The sequence below is a fragment of the Daphnia pulicaria genome, chromosome 8 (genome assembly GCF_021234035.1).
Source record: "Daphnia pulicaria isolate SC F1-1A chromosome 8, SC_F0-13Bv2, whole genome shotgun sequence".
Classification (NCBI taxonomy): domain Eukaryota; kingdom Metazoa; phylum Arthropoda; class Branchiopoda; order Diplostraca; family Daphniidae; genus Daphnia; species Daphnia pulicaria.
The window spans coordinates 14,784,519-14,806,260 of NC_060920.1; the positions used below are offsets into that span (position 1 = coordinate 14,784,519).

A 21,742-nucleotide genomic window follows, 5' to 3' on the forward strand; every position below is an offset into this window, starting at 1 on the left:
CCATCTACCAGTCACAATTACAACTTCAACAAATAAAATTGGAAATAAACAGCATCTTTTACAGAAATAAATAATGTCAATAATGTTGACATGAGAAAAACAAAATGGAAATGACACCTCATTTAGTGATCTAATAAAGAATTGAGGTTATATTTTGGAAAAGGTTTATGTTATAACTTATAAGCACGACATTAGTGTCGCCAACGCCAAATTTGAGCCAATTAGAAGTAAGAATCCACGTACATGACATAGCATTTAATAAACACTTAAACAAACAGAAAAAAATACGCCTACTTGAAAATCAATTTTCCTATGTACTATTTTCTTATCAATCAACAAGTTATTACAAAGAATGAGTGCAATCAATATTTGTAGAGACGCAATAGACCAAGTTCTTTTATTCCAAACTCGTAATCGCAATCAAATGATCAAAACTCTTGTGACAAACGATATTTAAAAATGAATAAAACGCTATTATTTGTTGTGTTATCTTGTAATAACTTCGCAATCATGTCATACATTCAAAAAAAAGGAAAAGAAAAAGAGAAGTCAACAATGATGTGGCCGCCACGGAATGAAAAATCAACCAAGACGGCGTTGTCCTTTTTGAATGGATGTTGCGACTTGTGTAGAGCAAGTGATGAAAAGTGATGATATTGGGGCAAAGGGCAGCAAAGGAATGAGAAGAAGAAGTTTTTGTTTTTGTAAAACATCATCAGTAAACTCAGATAAAGAATTCTGAACATCATTGGTTGCAAAGTATGCATACAGAAATACACATCTTCCAACTCACACTTAAAGAATAATCCTGCAACTTCCATTCCCTCAACTTTCAAATTTTCTCAACAGATTGATTTGATTACAACAACTGCATCATTTTTAAAAATTGTCGCACGAACGTTCATAAAAAAACAGCTTGTTTTCCCCCATGCGTCTTCTTACTTTTGGCAATAGAGGGATCATGGGGAAAAGGGAAACCGGGATTTTTTCGGGGGAGTTGAGACATGCGCAGTGTCGACGACACAATGTCCGCCTCTCATTCTCTTGTAAACTGTAAAGATAGATCCTATTGATTCAACATTGATTTGAAAATGACATTTACATCTGGATTTTTTTCGTGCACAAGATTGAAAAAGGAAACGAAAAAAAAAAGTCGGTAGGAGGGGGGGGGAAGAGAGATGGAACGGTGAAAGATGTTGATAACACTTTCAGTAATAATACAGCTGTCTGGCAGATCCAACCAATTTCGATCATATTGCTCAGATACTTCAGATTCCGGTAAAAGATTCCGAGTATGGTGGAAATGAACCGCGCATAGGAAACTGAACTATGTGCGTGTCATCATCCACACCATATTCCATCAACCAAGTGGGACCGCGATTCAAGAAGGAAGACAGGGCTCGGGGGTTTTTAATGTTAAAGGATAACAGAAACATTAACAGTGTCTTATCTATCTGATATTAGCTCCTAGCTACAAAAAAAAATGAAATCCTGTGATTGAAAAAAAGCACAGGCTTTGTGATTCTATCAAAAACGACCCGTCTTATGTTTTGTCATTTGTTATCGTCGTCTTCGTGACTCACGCTGCTGGAAGATGCCAAGTTTCCGTTTTTTTCGAGGGAAATGAAGCTGTCAATCGACCAGTACATCGCATGGCAGTCAATTTTTAAAACCCAAACAATTACTTACATATGGAAGAAATTCTAACGCGTATCAGATTTGAAGATTTGAGAGAGAAGGGGGGCAACCCCACCCAGACCGGTCGATGCGAGAAGGGATTCACAAAGCGAATTGATTTTTGTTTGGGCGAGAGGGGGGATTGGGTGACGTGGAAAAGTGTAACCAGCAAATGGGAATCAATGAGCTGCACCGGCTAGAGATTGTGTAAATGGTCGGGAGTGAAGAGGGCAGGGGGGGTGTTCAACGTAATCGCTACAGCCGGTCGCCAGAAACTTGTTCTAAAAAGTTTTGAATTGCTATCGCATCCTGTTAAGCAGAAGAGTAACTTAGGAGGCCAAGGTTACAAAAACCTTTTTCTTTTTCCTTTTTCGTCAAATGACGAGAAAAAAATCTTGAAACTTTGCGCCGATTTGTTCATCGGTGAACAGGCGAAAAACAACGAAGCATTAAAAACCATTTACTTCTTTCTCTCTCTCTCTCTACCGCATTTTGCCCGCCAGCAGACTTAACCTCCTAAAAAACTTTCAAATAAACCCTCGCTTTTATCCGGAATTTCTTCACTTTGAGCTGCTGATCAACTTTTTTACGTGTTGCGCTAAGATCTAGAAGGAATAGAAGATCCATTGTGATTTGATAAGGTTGGATGAAACAAGAGTGGGAAACGAAAAAGAAAGATATGGAGGAGAAATAAGAGTATAAAGTTGCTAGATTACATCTGTACATTAGTAAATCCAGGACACGGGTATCCACTGTGCACTGCTCGGCAACGTCTCCATGGTCTGCTCCAGAACTCTTATGGTTTCTTCAATGTCGTTGTTCACGATAGTCAGGTCAAAGTAGTGTCCGTACGAAGATTTCAACAGTGCAGATTCTTTGATCAATCGCTCCAGACTTCCGTCGTACTGCAAAAGTGACAAGAAAAAACAGTCGATTACGCGATCCAACAAGTTGAAGAGAAATACATTCTTACGTCATTGATATTTTGAACGGAAGGCGCTGCTATAAACACGACAAACGGCGAATACTCGGCGGTGCGCAGCACTTTTAGAGCTTGGGGTTCTACGTCCAAGATAGCCACCTTTCCGTCAGCGTGTATCCTTCGTATCGTTTCCAATTTTGTACCGTACATGGCGTCTTCGTGGGTTCCTGAAGATGGGAAAAAAACAGGGAAACGAAAAACTCGAGTCAACTCTCTCGGGCGAAACACACAATTTTTTTTTTTTTTTTCCCTACCGTATTCCAAGTATTCGTTGGCAGCAATGTCAGCCATCATCTCGTCATGCGAGACGAAAAAATAATTTTTCCCATTTTCTTCTTCTTTCCGTGGCAGTCTCGTCGTATCTGGACAACATAAAACAAAAACAAACGACAAAAAACAAAACATGAAAAATCCAGACAATCCAGACATTCGAACCAGAGTTCGTGATTAGACGACGACGAAACTTACGAGGGATCGGGTAGGCATAATTGTCGGGATGGTTGGCTATCATGGTGTTCTTGATATGCCGCCTACCAACGCCGTGAGCCCCCAACAAAACCAGCGTTCTTCGGTGATAGGCTGCAAGAAGAGAAGAGGATTATAGACTACACCGTTTTCATCGGTCGTGTTCATAAAAGATTGGCGAGTTGATACATACACTGCAACTTGACGACTTCTTCGTATGTCACGACGTCCATTTGATCAAAGACTGTATTGTGTTTGGCCATATACTTGTCCTTGTACTGTTTCTTCTTCTTGGGAAAAAACGAGCAGTTGACTGCAATGGGAAATAATAAAGACCCGGGTAGGGGGTCCATGTTTGATCAGTACCCGGCACACAACGTACAGAGTATAACGGCTCAATACGCCATCTGGCTCGTCTTAACAACAAGAGTCATATTGACGAGGAAATCCAAACAATATCGGATGAAGAGTCGGGAGTCTGCATTTGTATTAAAGACACGCAGAAAGGGTCTGAGAGTCGAAAGAGAGAGAGCGAGTGGGAGAGCGAGGAGGTAAAAGCTAATAAAACAAAAGAGGGGGCCAGCTCAGGAAATTGTGTTTGCTGTGTGAGAGCCACTAGTAAGACTTTGCTTCCGGAAGCTGGATGCGTACGACTGCGTCATTGATTCGGTCCAAAAAAATAACCTCCGCTGAGCCTCAATAGACTTACACAACGAAAGTTGGAGAGCAATACAAGCCCGAGTTGGTGCATTTTTTAAGATAGAAAAGTTTCTTGTCTGGAAACGTGGGCAACAAGTCTGACAACTGCAGTTAAGTTTCATCCTGCTGTTAACTCGCTTTGAAATTATTAATCGAAAGGAAAAATCCTAGTCAAATGAATAATTGTTTTCGGGTTTTTACCTTGTTCTCGTTTGCTCTTTTCCACTGTCGAACAGGCGATTCGCCACTCTTGTAACTCGGGAGAAGGGACCAATCCAGCGGGTGCCAACTCTCCGGCACCGTCCTTCCTGGCTTGCCACCATCGGTTGTCGTCCTTGCTAATAATCTGCATTGTTTAAGAAGAGAACAAGTCAAGTCATGAATATCGAATGCCGCAGTCGGGTGAGATAATGAATACAAAGGAAATGCAATTGCTCATGTCTCTGGCGTCACTCAAAAATTGATATTGTACAAACCTGCAGGATGTCACCCGTCTTGAAAGCAATGCCAGCTTGAGCACAGGGGATAGTGTCGTCTCCCAGCGGGTCGTAATCGAATTGGGCTCGGACGTAGATCTGCGATGTTTTCGGAAATCGAGCCGTTGCGGAACAAATAAAGAAAGAACGAGACCCGCATTACAAAAAGCATGATGAAAAACCGTCACACCGGCTAGTTTATTGAACATTCCAAAGCTAACAGTAGAAAAGGATAAAAAGAAACTTAGAAATGGCCTTTTTTTAAGAAGTAGATATGCAGCGTCGGGGGAAAAAAAAATGAATGAAAATTTGAAATTTTTTAAAAGGGAGATGAACAGTAAAAAATTCTAAAACAAAAAACAAGAGGAATGTATATAAAAAAAAAAAAAATATATATATATGCATAGTAGATATAAATTTTACTTTGAAGGGGAAAAAGCAAAACAACAAATAAGAGGCAGAGAGACGTCAATAATCGCATGCAGTCAATCAAATTGCTACATCAAACAGAAAAGGTGGGAAAAAAGGGGGAAAAAGTCGGAGGAGAAAAAGAAGGATGCGCGAGAACCAAATCAAGTGGTTTAGTCCATTGACTACATCTTCGCCAGATTCCTTTTCCCACCAGATCCCCCTTCTTTTTCGTTTGTTTGTTTGTATTTTTTTTTTTTTTTTTTTTTTTTTTGTATTCGAGTACGAAAACAGATCGTGCATCAATTAAAGGAAAGGGAGAAGGAAGTGGAAAGTCGGCTCTGAAGTAATGACTCTTATTCTTTCCTTGTGTGCAAAGTAGTGGAAATGGCAAGAGAGAGAGAGAGTGTTTGTATAGTAGGGGAGTAGTGACAATAGTATAAATAAGAAACGAATCAACCCAATAACTTTCAACTCCAGAGCGGAGGCAATTTGGCAAAAAGAAAATGAAGAGAAGGGATTTTTTTTTAATGTTTAAAAATAAAATTGATGGGCAACACGGCAAAAAGAAATAAAAGGCCTTAAGTATTTACTCTCCCGGTCGAAAAAAAATAATAATAATGACAAGTAAAAAAACAAAACAAATAATGATGATAATGAAAAATAATAGCAACCCCGTAGAACTTGACTTGTTAAAAAAGGAAAAACAGAAGACTGATCGATTATCATGAGACAGTACTTACAAGAACCGGCTGTGGATTAATCCTGAATAACTGTTGTTTGGGAAGCGGGAAATGGAACGAAATGCGAAAGATAGAGAGAAAGAAAAGACCAAAAGGGACACACAGAAAAGAGACCGGCCAAAAAATGAAACATCAATATATATATTGCCGTTCACTGATACTGTAAATAAAATATTCTTTTTCCAATCTAGACAGATAGGCAATAGGACCAAAGTGTTTCTAGTGTCATTTTTCCGCTTAAATTTTCTTACTTTATCTTTTATTTCCGTTGGATCGACGGAAATAAAAGTGAATAGGAAAATTTCATCATATTTGACGATTCCACGTGGGCGTTTCTTTTTAAAAAGTTCGACTCTGGTCCATTTTCAAGACAATCGAAACTTGCCCATGCACAAATTGGATATCACAAGAAATATGAACCAGGAGCGGCATAAATTTGTTTTGTCTTTTTCTCTTTCCCTTTCCAAACTAAAAGGCACTATGGTACCACAATAACATACTCAAATATCACATGAAATAGTTTCATTCTCCGTTTCACTCTCTCTTGGCTTTGGAAAATGGCTTTGGAGAAAGAAAGAGCGAATCACAAAAGAGAGAGAGAGTTCCATAGAGAGACTCTACCTACTCTCATCGACTGTCTCATCTTAAAGAGTGGTCAAAAGGAAGGAAGATTGTGAAAGACTTTTTTTTTTTTTTTTTTTTTTTTGAGGGTGAAAACTGGACTGCAATAGGAAAAGAGTTGTGAAAAGAGGAGAGGAAAATGTATATCTGTCAGTCAGTCGTCGTAGCGTCAACATGAGGAGAATCGGAGGATAAGGAGTGAACGTGTTTGAGGAAAGGATAGAGATCAGAAGGACGAGCGTAAGTATGGATGAATCGAGATGGATGTTGTCGTACCTCACAAGGCGGCGGGGCGCTCCGGTACGACGGCACAATCTTGAAGGTGACCGATCCGCGGGCTTCTCGCTGCAGGAAACACGCAACATGAGAGAGAGAGAAGGGAATCCTGAAATCAATACTCTCTCTCTTTCTCTCTCCTCTCCCTTCTATTTTGCTCCTCCATCCGACTCGCTCCGGTTTCTTCGTCCCTTTTTTCCCTTCCACTCTTCCGCCCAATCCTCACTGTTAAGGTTTACATATACTATTTTTTTTTTCTTCTTCTTCTTCTTATCCCATAGCTATTCCTTTTTTCTCCCCGGCGTTCGTTCTTGATTCGGCGTCACCGCAATATTCCAAAATTTCCTCCCGCATGGTAGGCTGGGCGTTAACTTCCTCGTTCTCATTTGCTCATCGAAATAGATCCACCCACGTCGTTTTCCGCTTTCCGACGAAACACAAAAGCTGAACAAAGTGAAGTTGCCTCACGCAGCCATGCTGTATAACTAACTCGACGGTGGGCAGGGGTGGATGGGCAGGTATATAGTCGGTATCAGGTAGGTGGAAGGGATGCTGATGGAAAACTCTTGCACGCCTCGAAAACTCTTTACTCCGCAATTCTCTCCCATTACATTTTCATTTGTTTTTCCCTGCTAACCAACGGACGACGTCGTCTACTAAACCCGCGGGAATAGAAACAATTTCAAAATAAAATAAAGCCGTGACAACGCGCGCAGAGAAAACAAAAGCAAGGCGGAAGCTAACGCCCATATTTCTTTTTTTCTTTTTTGTTTTGTTACTTCCTTCATTGTTGGATGAAATGGGAATGGAGGACGCCCTCACCATCGACATCAGGCACCATTGTTGTGTCTGATCTCGAGGTAAAGCAATCTTATCTTTGGGTGGGCCGAGTATTTTTGATTTGCGAGTCGACAGGAGCGCATTGATCTTGAAGGCTCTAACCTAACCTTTTCCGCGAAACCTCATCTTTGCCTGGCTCGGCTGAAAAGACACTTTACGCGTGCGCTCTCCGTCGACCCCAATCTCTCCCCCGACAGCTGACACTTCTTCGAAACTAAACGGATTCCATTCTTCCCTCCAACTGCTACGTATCGCCTTTAACTGCATTTCCTTTTCCCATCAAATTGTATCTAACTCATTTAGAGCCTCATCTATTTCTCCATCCTCAACCGGTCGTCTCCGCCGTATAGACTTACGCAACCGACCACTCCACCACACAAGAGCCCCCCTCAACCTCCCCCCGACCAAACCCCTTTTTCTGAATACTCCCTCTGGAGTAGATTTTCGGGCCGCGTGTAGGAGGCGGCCCGTTCACGGCATTCGCCGAAGTGATCGTGAAAGACTCGACTCGTTACTTAGCGCCCGCTATACTGCACGACCCACTTGCGACTTTTTGGAAACGGGATAGACGTCCGTACGTGACGTCACCGTATCTGTAAGCATCGACCAGAAATGTGGATGCACAGCTGACGCCCAACAACAAACTACTAATAGTATTACACTGTTATGATTACGGCCGTGGTATCGCCACTGCGACTACTCTCGACGCGTGCTATTATAACGGCCTCAGTATTCCAAACGAGAAAGCAATTACAACTATCAGCTGCAACTGGACCAACTTTTCTGTCTAAAAACAAAAAAGAGAGAAACCACTCGCCTACACCCGCTGGAAGAAGAAAAAAAATGACCACTCAGCTACGTCGAAAGGCATCCGTACTTGTCTGTCGGCACAGCACAGCTTGTCTAATCCCAACCCGCAGATTAAAATCCCACTACAGACGCACATATACATATAAACAGAGAATAGAGATGCGGCAGTATTGAGTAAATGCTGCAACATATAATTACTCATCCGATTCCCGGCTCAAGCTGATTAGCGATTGTCCGTCTTCGTCTCTCGATTCCCAGTGGGCTCTTCCCTTCCCTTCCCTCCCCCCCTCCCACCACCACATCCCTCCCTGAAGGAGTCTTTCAAAGATTAACCGGAGCGAGAACGGAAGGAACGTTCATCGACTAGCCATTCAGAGCTCTAAACTTTTCTTTGAAAACAAAATCAAATAAAAATACACTACTATTGCCTCACTTCCCTTTCCCAGCCGTCTAGACCCCCGTTTATCGCATTCCACAATAAGAAAAAAGAAAAAATGGTGAAGTATATTGAAAAAAGCGATGAAATACCAGTATTTTCTGAAGAGCGTCGACGCTCTTGTTGGCTACAGGCATGCTGTTTATCTCACGAATCTCGTCGCCAACGTGAAGAGTTGCCTGCCGGTGAATCATGCCTCCGTGCATGATGCGTGCCACAATGCAGCGTCCATCTTCCGTAACCTTCAGCGTAATGCCCTAGAGGAAGAATACCAATACCACTTCAATATGGTGCTTGGGATACAAGATGTAAAAAAAAAAAAGACACTCTCTCTCTCTCGTCCATCCATCGATCGGCGTCAATGTTAACAACGATGTAGGAGGCCAAGTGATGACCGCCGTGCACAACAAGAAGGCGGGCGTCCGCAGTTATCGATCGACGGCAAATGTTAAAATAAATATATGTGGCAGGCTACACACACACACACACACTATACTATACTTTACAGAGAGCTATACAGTAATTCGTCGTGTTTGCTGCAGTTTCTTATGGTGTGCCTGACTGTACGTACCATCGGCTCGTCGGTATTCTTCTGGAACTGGACCAAACGGACGCGAGTGACGTGCTCTAAAGGTTGAACATCTCCATTGGCAGCTCCTCCAGTTACACCGCCCAAACTGCTGTCTGGTCTGGTTAGACCGTCCAGTGCGTGGGTGCCGTACAAACCGCCCATCGATGTTGACCCAGCGATGGATGAATGACTAAGGTAAACGGGTGGCAGTAGAGGCGGCGGTGTCACTCTGGCTCCTTCTGAATCGTCCCCATAGAATTCGTAACCAATGACATCGTGAGCTTGCAGCAAAGCCTATTATTACAATTAAAGAAAGAATATTAGAGTCACAACAAAAAAAGAAAAGAAATAAAAGTCGATAAGGACATCTTAGCAACAACAGTGACACGTAGACTTTTCGGACAACTTCCTCCCCAGCCAGACTTGAAAGAGAGGATTGCCGACCCCTTCGTTTGTCAACTTTCATAAAGGCAAAGGATGATGCATTACAAATGGAGACTTACATAAAACACGAGAACGAGAGGCGGACGACGGGCGACGCAAGTTACCCGCCGTGACAAAGCAGAGGAGAAAAAGAAAAGAATAAATGAGGAAAAAAAAAGGATATGGGCAAATTGGCCGGACAAAGAGTCGTCAGAATGCGATTACAGTAAGTTGGGCATTGAGAAGATAGAGTGAGTTTGATTAAAAGCAGAGAAAAGAAGAGAAAAGAAGCGGTCTGTCGACCCACACCCATTGGCAACTTTGCTATTCCAACTTTTACTCCCGCTAGACCTAGATTGCCTGCTGTACCAGGTTTCGCTTTTCTTTTTGCTCACTCGCGTTGCAACAGTTGTATACAGTCCGCCGAGACTCGACCGTCTCGTATGCGATATGCGCTCGGCGGGGAAATATCTAGGCTTCCCCGTGTGAATCGAACCAAAGTGAAACAGCGGCGCGGAGGGCAGAGTAACATTAGTAGTGTTGCTTTGGTGATGGTTATTCACAACCTTGTTTCCCGACGTCCTTTAGTTTAGAAATTGTCGTTTCCACAGTGTTGCCCCGGTTGTCGTTATCGAACCGACTAGATCGACTTTTTCGCTTTATCCTTCGTTTCATCGCTACACTTGATTATTCACCGGGATGAGCGTGAGCGCTCTTTTCAGAGAATCGAGTTACTTCCTTGATAAAGGATTATTGATTTGTTTGCAACGTTGCGAGTTCATCCTCATTGCTGACAAAATTGTAACGAAATTCGGAGGAGGTCGACCAATTATCAAGATCGAATACGCCCTCTTTCTCTCGGAGAAGAACGGGAGGGAGAACACCCAAAGACGACAAGGCGAGGAAGAATAAGAATCACGGCTGGCTGCTTGCGACGTCGACCCAAGCACTGTGTACGCACGAAGGAGCCATCGAGGACGCTGCGATAGGATAGACCGCAATACAGAGCATTGTGTCACAACCCTCAAGTGATCACAATGAAGGGGCATCAACAAAAACCAAGGGAGAAATGAAAATAAAATAAAATAAAAGAACTCTTTTTGGTGAGCTGTTATCTATCAATTCCATTCCGCATGTAGCCAAGAATAATGACGAATGTAATCTGCTCGAATTAAGCGAGGCATGCGGCGTAATGCTCCACCAAGGACGAATGAAAACCGGCAGAAACGATCAATATTATTACATCACTAAAATGGAAACAAATGTTTTTCCAGCTCGAGTGCGAACGTGTTTTGTCTACACTCGAGGAACTAAAACAACCGCCGTGATCCTCGAATCCATTCCGTTTCTTTAATCACTTCAGTTTCGACGTTCAAAAAGTGGGCGAAACAAGCAAACAGCTCGGTGATATCAATTTCCTTGGCAACAGCTTTTTTTGTCTCCTTTCTTCGGTCGAAGCGGAAGGACAGTATTCACCAGCGACCCTCAAAAAAGCACTACCAACAACAAGGAATCACTGGTGTGTGCACGGGGACACAATATCAGTGTAGTTGTTACTCTAACCATCCGCTTTTCAATCGGTGTCTACATCAAAAGTGACTGGGGGTTGGGATGAAAATAAAAAGAATGGGAGACTTTCCATTTTCTGCCTTTCACTCTTGTTCTCGAATAAGTCCTGCGCTTTTGGACGGCGGTAGCCTATCGATCGCGACGCACAATACCTCACTACTGACTCCATCGTGTTTATCCGTCTAGACATCTATTTGACCATTTATTCTTATGTAAGACACACGTCCGTCCTTCTCTTTTTTTTTCTTTGGGATGCGATGTTGAAAAGTAATCTTGGTTGCTTCTTTTTTTGTCTTTTTTGGTTACAATGTGAATCGCATGTGACGAAAAGCTACCCCCCCCCCCCCAGTGCTCCTACTTCTCGTTTCTTTCTTCCTCTCAGACTTCCTTTTCATCTTTTGAATTCCTTCCAGCAAATCCTGTTTGGGGTGTGAAGCAAAGGTTTGCCAAGGGACTTGGGATCCTGGTGACCGTCATCCAAGAAATTTCGGTTTAGATATCAGGACTCCCTGCGTGACAATTTCACTTTATGTAAGCGTCAGGCCGCCGTTATTTTGTATGAGAAGTGTCGGGCCAGCAGGCACAAAAAAGACAAGTAGAGAGGTCCGAGAGAGGTCCTCACTTCGAACTGGGCCAATCATCGTGGGCGATGATGGCCGTACACGAACCCTCTACTCCACTATAGAAGGCGGAGAAAAGAAGAAGAAAAGGGAGCAACAGAAAGAAAGAGAGACAACTCAAAAATTCTGAAAAGACACAGACAAAAGGAGAAAACGCGTTGGTCAGATGATTGGATGCAGGACAACGAGTCAACGACCACATGATTGCCATGGAAGGAGAAACGGAAGGAGAAACGGAAATAGAGGAGGAAATGGAACATCCAAAAAAGAGTCCTAGAGAAGCAAGAGCCGGAAGGTCGGAGCTTCAAAGGTATACGTATACATAAATATAGATATATATATAGACACACACACATATATATATATGGGGAGGAGAATCAAACGACTCGCTCGTTTGAGAGTTTAATCAACAAAATAGCACCCCCCCCCCTGCCTCTCTACTCGTCAGCAATCTTCTGGGTTTCTAGCCAAGTTGGCAAGTTGATTAGAAAATACAGGCTTTTCTTTTCCTGGAGAAAGCAATTTTACAGCCTTAAAAATGAAAAGAGAGAAAAGAAACGGCAGAAAAAAGGGAAACGAGTCGAAACCTCCCAAAATAAAGAAGAGACGTGGAGGGGAAAACATGCTGGCATAAGGAAACAAATCATCTTCAACCCAGCCAGTTTTTCTTTTCACCCTTCACCCACTGTCGCCGCCGCCTCCTAGATATGAAACATTTGGGGCGTAGTGCCTCAACACACATACACACCCAGCATGTCCACTTTCCGAGCTGAATTCCGCACGCGTCACGGGATTTGCCTCATACTTTTCTTTGCGATTCCATCCAACCATGTTTTCTTCTTCTTTTACTTCTAGACTGTGTGTGTATACGACACGTTTTTCCAAAGGCAATTACAGTTCCTCTGCCTCCTTTTCACCCGCCTGTCTTTTTTTTTTCTCTTTTATACATTGGTGTTGACACGACAACGCCAACGCAATCCTCCTTCAACTAGAAGATCTCGAAACGGTAAGTTGTTGGGGAGGGATTTATGTTTGGATTGGAAGCTTTTTCCATGTTTTACTCTCTCGTAGATTTGAGTCGGGAACTGGCCCAGCAGAGAGGAGAAAGAAAAAAACGAAATAAATACATCAAAACTTGTCACACCTAGACAAACACAACTCACTCTCGTGACGAAGATAGGCCGAGACCTTTCCTTTCGGTTTCCTAGCTTCACTTCCTAATGCAGTAAAAGACAGAGCTGCTGCGCCGTCACAACTCGGAAATAAATGTAGAAAAAAACACTGGGATCAGGACGCACATACATAACGCGTAAGGTTGAAGTAGGGATTTTACGCACGTACGGCTCTTTCTCCTACTGAAACGCCTCCTTTCATTTTTCTCCCTTTTCGGTGTATTTCATTTCCCAAAGCCCGGCTGTTAGGCATATTCTCTCTCTCTCTGTGTGTGTGCAAAAGAAAGAGATGCGCATTGCCCAGAGCTTGCTGAAAGCGACAAACGAAGGATAAACAAGGAGAAATTTTCTAAAACATCTTTTATCTCGTCCAACTCAACTAGAAACAAGGGCATTTTGCACCACATTCTAATAGCGGGCGAGTGCTATCGACTCGCCGAGGTTGTGTACAATAATGGGACTGTGCCAAAATCCGGGACGGAATTCGTTTTCCAACGAGGCAACTCGCTCGTCTCTCTCTTGCTCTTGACAAAGCCCAAAAAGAAAGGAATAAAAAGAAGAAAAAGGCTCTTCACCCACTCACTTCCGCCAATCTACATGCGACATTAATTTGTTCTTTGAAATTCTCTCTCAAGCGGATAACATCCTTTTTCTTTGCATTGATTCTCGCAAATCAACTCTGTATGTGGGGCAATCAACGCTTGATATCAGCGCGCCATTCAAAAATATAACCACGCCCTCGGACAAGTACACCCTCGACGTTTGGGCTTAATGACAGCGGAGCGGAGCCGAAACGACCGACAAGATGAAGCGATGTTGACGAGGATCGACTCTCTTGTTGCCTTATAACTATAAAAGATATGAGAAAGAAAACTCCGTCGAGGTCGTGCCGAGTTGCACATTAAATAAGGAGGAAAGGAACATAACCCCGCCCCCTCTCCCCTACCCCCCCCCCCCCCAAAAAAAAAGTAAGGAGCAGGAATAAGAAGGCGACGCCAGTAGACTCCATGATGTAATCGAATCACCCCGGTTTGGGTGTAGGAAGAACGAATTTTCTATATGTATCAAAGAGAGGGAGAACGGGAGCACGCAGGAGCTGGAGAGAGGTTGGATGCAACAAACAAAATGGGCGGATGGATGGGTAGAAATGAAAACACTTTTCACATCTCATCCCGACGAGTGAAAGTAAGTGGGAGCAATCATCAAAGGCGCTATGAGAAAATCAAACGTAAGATAAAGTGTGAAGATGGCAAATGTCTCGTGATGGGCTTTACTTGAATGCGCGCTCAACTTATTTATATTTCGCTTTCTCATTTCTCATTTAGTCGTCCTAACGCACGAGACGGTTTGCTGCGTATCGATCAATAAAGAGAAAAGATGGAGATCGCAAGAGAGAGAGGGCGTGGAGCTCGACAACTTTGATGTAAGAGCCGCGAGCGCAGTGATCTACAGCTCTACACCCAGTGGTAGCTATCTGGATGGTTGAATCCTTCTCTCTCTCTCTCTTGCCATAACCAACGCGGACCAAAATATCAACACTGGTTGAACCAGACAAGGCATTGCATATATGATTGAATACAACCGTTTCAAACTACTATGAATGGGAAAACAAACCCTATTCCGACAGCTAACTCGTTTTGTCGAGCTCGACGCAGTGCGCACGCACATGCACACACACACCGACAAGAACGCGACAGTAAAGTGAAACGGATTCAGAAACTTTGTCGCCTCGCCTGACTATTTTAAGGATTGGACGTGTCAAGAATAGTGTCTGCCCTACAACACATTTCGTGTCGGCTTTAATACATCATCGCAATTGCCTATGAATTCTTTATCGAACGCACCACGCCCCGAATCAAGGGTCTAACTCATCGATTATCCCACGAAATGGGAAAATAGTTCATAGAGGCTCTTTACCAAGAGAGGAGTTCGGGAGGGGTGGAATGAGAAGATTCTAGCTAGGCAAATAGTGACAACTCGGTCCGTGTTGGCAAAACTTCTGTTAAAGATCGAAAGGAAAAAGGCGAAAGTTCAAGAGATAAATACCTTCGACTTTTTGGCTTCTTTCAGTTTTAGCTTATCAATCTCTTCTCAGTTCGCGTTCGCTACTTAGATTATCTTGCACTCCAACTTTGCACTGTGACCTTTATGTCCTCCCCCCCTACTTAAAGAAGGGTGTGAAAGAAAGATTGATCTCCCAAAGTTCAAATAAAAACGGGCATCCAATTTCGATTTGCAAAGCCGCCCCCACACTACTTCATCTTGTTTAGCCTACGCTATCGAAAGCAACAGAAGCATTGTATGCTAATGATGAGAAAGAGGTACCGGCTAGAGCAAAGCAGAATAACAGAATTCGCACAGCCTCTTCCTCATTACGCTGTGTCAACGGAAACCATGTTGGCATTCTAATTAAGAACAAAAGGGGAACAAGAGAAACGGGTGTGTTAAACTTCACCAGGCCGTCTTTCAAAGTTTGGATGGATTACTGAAAAAGCTAGCGAGTCCGACCCCTGTTTGCTCACAACAAATGATCAAAGCTATCTTCCTTAGCTTGTTTAACAAGCTTATTGTACCCTCGTTCTGACGCAGCTATTCATTTCCAATGAATATTAATTAGAATTTCCAACCCTACAAATTCTATTCAGCCTCACACGGTGCACGATTTCTGCACCAGTTCGTTTTTCTCGGATCCCCGCCATTCGTCTCCAGAGGGATGCAACGGAAGACAAATGTCTGCAGTAGACTCACGTCATCCATCACAAAAAAAGGAGGAGGCGGATGGTCGTTGGCAGTTTCCTAATGAAATAAAAGCTACAAGAGATGGCCGGGGAAGACCTCAAGGCGGTAACGTAGTCAACTCGAGAGGCCGTGATCACAATGAAACTCGATCCAAAAGATGGGGTGGAAACTGGATGGAAGGGGGGCGGGGTTCGGGAGCACGACGATTGGAAGGATAACATTTTTTTTTCTCTCTCTCTCTCTCTCTCTCCCTTGCTCTTTTTCTTCTTACTGGTTGTGTGTTTCGCCGATGAAGGGAACGACTAATGGGTCGCGGTGGCCGCGGGTTGAACTCTTGGCTCAAGTGAAGCGGATGGTGTCCGGCGTGTGCCAAGTTGCGAAGGGGCGCTGGCGGTGGAAAGTACGATTGGTAACTAGGCCCGGGAACCCCATGCTCATCCAGCCAGTAGCGAAAGGGACTGTGCACTGGGCATCCGGTATGGGGACCGACATGATCATAGTTGCCCGGGTAATAGTCAGGCGGGGATTCGGCACGTCGCTGTAAGCGGGGCTGATAATACTGCTGCTGCGGCGGCGGCTGCTGCTGCTGCAATTGAAGTTGACTTTGATGCTGGAGCACATGATGTTGCACCGGTTGTTGTTGGTGATGATGATGGTGCGGGGCAAATTGTTGATGCGCATGTATTTCGCGTGGAAGCGAATGATGGAGATGAAATTGTTGTGGTTGTTGTTGATGATGATGGTTGTGAGGATGCTGTGGCAGAGGTGCCGCCGGCTGGCCGTAATAATGCGGATGCTGCTGGTGCTGGTGCTGACGCTGATGAACTGCCGGCCATAATCCTCGCCCTTGCATTGTGGCCGCTCGACCAGTTTCCCGTCAGACCGGAATGAATACGACCGTAATCGAACAAATCGACGATCGTCGATTGGCTAGATCGTGGATTGGCTAGCACGGGGCAAAACGATAGAGCTACTACACTGTCTAGAGCAATCCAGCCAAGTGATCGATGCGGGCTGACTACGGCAAAAGAAGACGGAGAAAGAAAAGCAGGAGTACGAGTTACTCCTATCGAGGCACAGTTAGCAAGCCAGGGATTTCGCACGAGCTGCATACTACACCAGGGACCTTAGAGGCCTTAGCCAAACACTATCCATCTTGACAAGACAATCAACTTTGTCAGAAAAGACAAAGGCGAGTCCCCCTCTTCAATAAACACGCGTAAACACAGTACAGTGCCAATAGATAACCAATATTTCCCATGTAAAAGGGATACGATGAAAATTCACAATTTTGGCAAGGCGGAATTTGTGCTTTTCTTTCCACGGACAGAGTGCCAGCGGTAACTATGGAACCCACGAGGGCGGAAAAAGAAGGGGAGATATATACACGAAAGATGGCCGGTTATAAAAAAAACAAACACCCAGACAGGAGAGAGACTAGGGTTGCCGCGCTGCAGCTCCTCGTGAAGCACTAGTCGAGCTCACTCTGCTGAAGCTGAATGTAGACGACTCCGACAGCACCAACACACACGACTGGTGGAGGCGAATGATCGGAGTGGAGAACAGAGTGGAGGGAGGAGAGACAGAAAAGGAAGAGACGTAAGGGGTTAGCCATCCAAACTGGCGGCGCCTGCGTCCAGAGACATTGCAAGAAGGAAAAAAAGCAACTGAAAGATAGATGAATCTAAAGCGGAAAAAAGACATGGAGAATAAACGGAGAGATGGGATGATAGAGGGGAAAAAGGAAAAATCACGAAAGGCGCTTCGCTCTTTTTTCCCTAGCCAACATCATTTGAGTGGGTGGCAGTGCGGACACGGACGGAAGATTTTGTGCACTAGTTGTATTCGGATTATACATCCAGACGAGCGAAACGACGTTGGATAAAGAATCTTCCGGGGAACGTCCAGCAGTAGCAGCAGTAGCAGTAGCAGCAGCAGCAGCAGCAGCAGCAGCAGCAGCAGCAGCAACAACAACAAAACCGAGTGCCCAGTTCTGTACGCATCACTGCCTCTTTCATTATTTCCGTTTTCCGTCGAATTCAACAGAGCAAAAATTCCTAATGCTAAGCCCGTCTACCACAACGCGACGACAAAAGATGCACACAAAAAAGGGGTCGTCTAGTATCAGGACAGAAATGGAACGGAATCTACACTGACGAAGACAACATATCCACAGGGAATCGATGACGATTGGACTTTCGTACAACGTCTTCTTTACAAGAGGTTAACGTAAACCATACACTCAAAGGACCAGCTAATCTAGTCGAGTGCTTTTACGTCCCATTGGAGACATCGAGATGGCCAGACTGGGAGGGAAAAGGAATTTTCAACACCCTAAGATAAAGGTACTAAGTCAGTCAGAACTCACCTTGAGAAATGGGTTAGAGAGCACATCACGAAGTTCTCGGACGTCTGGAGTCTCACGAACTGAACGCGGTAATTCCCGCAAGACGTCAGTGGCATGACGGTATCGTTTCACAGCATCTGACGTCGCTAACCGATGTGACGTTGATACCCGACAGCTGATCTTGTCGTACAACTGCGGAACCAAAAGTAATATTAGTTACATCACAATTATGGAAATTCCCTTCAACGTCGTTTTCTGATCGAAAATCAAAAGAATCAACAGTGTCGATGCTACCAGTCGAATTTTGAAAACTTGTCATGGATGGCAGGTTCCGGAAATGACATACGAGAACATTGGGGGAAATAAGAAGATTGACTAAGAATCATATAAGGAAAAGAAAAGAAAAAAAGAATGTGTTGGAAAATCGGGCAACCCGCGGGACAGAGGAAAGAGGGTTGAAAGCTCTGTTGTGCCTCTTTTAGTAAGCCCGAAACGAACGCTCGGAAAGAAGCTCTCTCTTTTCAACTAACACACAGAAAAGAATGAGAAGAAAAGTTATGAATGTCGTCACTAAAGGGCGGGACGAAGCCGGCCAGAGGGAGACAAAGAATCGATACGAGAAGAAATGTTCGTTGGGGAGGAGAAGACAAATAATGAAAATGAAACTAAAGGTTAGAAGAACGGCAAGTTTTGATAAACATTTACTCTTCCCATTTCTTACCGTCAAGAGTGAATGAAGTCTGGAACTATTAAGAACTTGTCGCATGCTTTCCACATCCCGATGAATCCATGGCGTATCCTGGAGAAACTGGATCTCGTCAATACTATCGAGGACAGCATTGACAGCATCTAACGAAATGAAACAACAACAAAAAATGAACATTTAACCAGCATCCTTTAAAACACGAAAGCATGTTGCAGGGATACTAGAAAACCATTTTAGTACGAGTGAAATGCAGTATGCCGATAATCCGTAAAATGAATTCGATCAATTAGCGGCCACACTTCTATTTTAAAATAAACCCAACTTTAAGCTTTCACGTGTTAAAGTTTTATTTACTTGGTTTCAAAGTAATAAAAAGTAAATTTCCTGCTATGTGCTCTCCTTTCATTCGGCAGGCATCCAACAAGAGGTGCCAATCAATGAAATCCAATCAGGACGAAAGCCATCCCCCCAATAAAAGAGCGGATGTGATCCCCCCGTCCGTCAATGAAAGCCTTTTTTACTAGCGGAATCCTCTTCAATGGAGTAAACCAGCCACAACTCTTAAACCGCAAATGGAAACCGGAGACGACTACCATATGGGATTCCCCCGGTTGGAAATAAAAGCGACTCAATATGGTTCGGAAAGAAATTTACGAGCGATAAATTTAGCATTTCGTTTGAACAAAAGCTCAACTATTATCCAAGGTTGGAAAGAATTAGATTTTTGCGTATTACGGCACCGATTTATCGAGGAACACGTATTGCAAGTTCAAATTAAAAATAAGTTATCAAGATTGGTCGTGCAAATCTATGAAGAGAAATAAATCTAGATGAAGCTAGCTGGAGTTCACGGAATCCGGTTTCCACAAATTCTCTTGTTCCTGCGAACGCCCTCTTGCTACACATCCACCAACTGACGTAATTGCTACATACAATATCCCTGCAAACATTCATGCAACTCCAAAGGGGAATCGAAAAATAATCTATTTAAAAGCCCGTAGGTCACTATTAAAATAGTGCGTGACTTACTGTTGGATATTGATTCATCTTCATCAATATCGGAAAAGGCGTCGCAGTTGGGATCTAAAGAAGGATGCCCCCATTTGATGGAATTTGCCGTGGCCACGATCAAACTCTTGAGCTTCCTACGAGCATTGAATATGCGCATCTCTTCTACGGTGAGGTGGAGGTGGTCTCTGGAGGCGCACTTGTCTCGATTCTGAATACAAATCAAGCAGTCAAAGCAGGTTTTGCATTGGTCACGTCCACAAAGGCAAGGAAAAATTCAAAATTCACCTTGAGCCACCGGTGTTCCAAAGCTTCGTGAACCGATAGACGATCGTTTTGGTCGACGCACAAAAGCTGCTGCAGTAAATCCTTTGCGTGGTCACTAATGGCTCCCCAGACTGGAGCATCGAACTGCAAAATTGCCCAGGAAAAATGCGGACAAATTTAGAAGGATCTAGGCTAGAAAGCCTTGAAATAAATTTACGATGTCCACTTACGTGCAGCTCGCCACTGCAGATGGTGTATCTCAAGGATTCGTCTGTCCCCAAAAAAGGTTGTGTTCCAGACAGCAGAATATGGAGCAATACTCCTGCACTCCATATGTCCGACGCTTTGCCATGCGGTCGATTCAAAGCCATTTCAGGGCTAATATAGAAGCTATCTCCCAATCGACCTGTACAAAATTAATACTTGAACTAATACTGTAAATTGAATGGAAAAACATAACATCAACAATCAGACCTGATGTCACCACATCTTCGTCAGTAAGACGCTTAGCGCATCCGAAACCCGCTAGTTTTACGGGCGCCGAATTTTCTTTATTTGCAAGCAAAATGTTGTGAGGTCGTAAATCTCGATGGATAATGTCGTGATCATGGCAGTAACGGAGTGCCTCAAGCACTTGACGAAAATAATGGCTAAACAAACCAACCAAAGGTTAATGTAATTCCAACTTAAGTTTAAAAAGGTAAATTAGGTTACCTTGCTACAGCTTCACTATAAACAAAACCAGATGTGGCACGTTTAACAATTTCTATACACAAATCAGCTCCTTCCATCCTAATAAAAAAAAAAAATAGATTCAGTCAATCATTACCCATATGTACAAGCAGGAGTGTAAAAACTTACAATTCATACACCATGTACACCATTCCTTCAGAACTGTAGGTTTCTAATAACTCTACTATGTGGGGGTGTTTAAGCATGTGGCATATGGTGGCCTCAAGTTTAAGATCTAAAAATAATTTGAAATAATTAGGGATTAGTAAAGTTAAAAATCTACATTTAAATATACTGTCAAGTGTGAGTGACGGAATGGCAGTAAATTTGGCTGCATCAACAATTTTAACAGCAAAATGTTGTGCTGTTAACCGGTGGGTGCAGCGCCTAATAACACTGCATGAACCCCTAAAATTTAATTTAATGACAAAAAAATTATTGGGAAAATGATAAAATTTAATATGATAATGATGTTTACCTCCAAATAACTTCTTGTAACTCGTAAGCTTCATCAAACAAAATATCATCTTCAGTCATTTTGAAGCTTGTAGAACACTATTGAGAAAGAATTCAAATTCAGGTTAGTAAGAAATAGAAAGGAAGTGCTGTCATTCTTATTGTGTGGGTGCATTAATTGAGTTCAACCAGCCATTTCCTGATTTATCAGGTTCACTTTCAGCCTAAGAAGGAAATGGCAACTAAACACCCTTCTCTAGAATAGTAATCTTAAAGAATAACAATATCTAAAAGAATTTGATTGCAGGTTTACTAAACATTCCCCTCCCCTTTCCCTTGCCATAATAATATTTCCACTAGCATGCTGTTTCCTGTGAGTGCTGCCAAAAAACGCCCATCCCCTTCTCCGGTACGAATGTGAGAATTCAAACGACGATGATTTTGATTCTTGATAGTAGATAGGTACTTACATTAGCAATTTGGTCCAAAACAGAAAAATTTCACCAAACAAACGCAACTAATAAATGTACAACAAGTCTTTAAGCCATTCTTGGACGAAGCGTCTTGCCTTGCCCATTACACACAGAGCAGACATTACTTCGATCTTTTCCCTGGATCCCAGCCTAGGTTACCCGCAGCGCCTCTAGTGTCATTCTAAGGAAATCCCTGCGTACTATTTTATTCCTGTAGTTCACTATG

The 21,742-nt window shown here is 43.3% G+C and overlaps 1 protein-coding gene across 2 annotated transcripts; it reads right to left on the reverse strand.

Moving 5' to 3' along the window:
- Positions 1 to 477: 477 nt before the first annotated feature.
- Positions 478 to 21,679, reverse strand: LOC124312064 (peripheral plasma membrane protein CASK-like). Of its 2 annotated transcripts, XM_046776501.1 has the most exons (22): positions 21,514 to 21,679; positions 21,066 to 21,142; positions 20,883 to 20,995; positions 20,717 to 20,822; positions 20,570 to 20,647; positions 20,330 to 20,505; positions 20,086 to 20,261; positions 19,877 to 19,999; positions 19,610 to 19,799; positions 18,596 to 18,723; positions 17,896 to 18,066; positions 9,005 to 9,298; positions 8,526 to 8,690; positions 6,348 to 6,416; positions 5,451 to 5,480; positions 4,300 to 4,398; positions 4,025 to 4,169; positions 3,318 to 3,437; positions 3,128 to 3,238; positions 2,914 to 3,021; positions 2,651 to 2,826; positions 478 to 2,582 (listed from the first exon to the last, which is right to left on the reverse strand). In XM_046776501.1, exons 2-22 carry the CDS (start codon positions 21,122 to 21,124, stop codon positions 2,403 to 2,405), a joined length of 2,817 nt encoding a protein of 938 aa, XP_046632457.1. In that variant the 5' UTR covers positions 21,125 to 21,142; positions 21,514 to 21,679; the 3' UTR covers positions 478 to 2,402. The 2 variants fall into 2 exon arrangements, with proteins under 2 accessions (XP_046632457.1, XP_046632458.1); XM_046776502.1 differs by lacking the exon at positions 5,451 to 5,480 and having other exon boundaries at positions 21,514 to 21,678.
- Positions 21,680 to 21,742: the final 63 nt, after the last annotated feature.

What these genes read in the sequence shown, in the direction of transcription:
- LOC124312064 (XM_046776501.1), bottom strand. Translation starts at nt 21,124, where the DNA reads ATGACTGAAGATGATATTTTGTTTGATGAAGCTTACGAGTTACAAGAA. An exon ending in TGGAACACCGGTGGCTCAAG is followed by an intron (nt 19,800 to 19,876) that starts GTGAATTTTGAA and finishes ATTTGTATTCAG; the next exon opens with AATCGAGACAAGTGCGCCTC. An exon ending in TCTCTAACCCATTTCTCAAG is followed by an intron (nt 9,299 to 17,895) that starts GTGAGTTCTGAC and finishes TTGTAATAATAG; the next exon opens with GCTTTGCTGCAAGCTCACGA.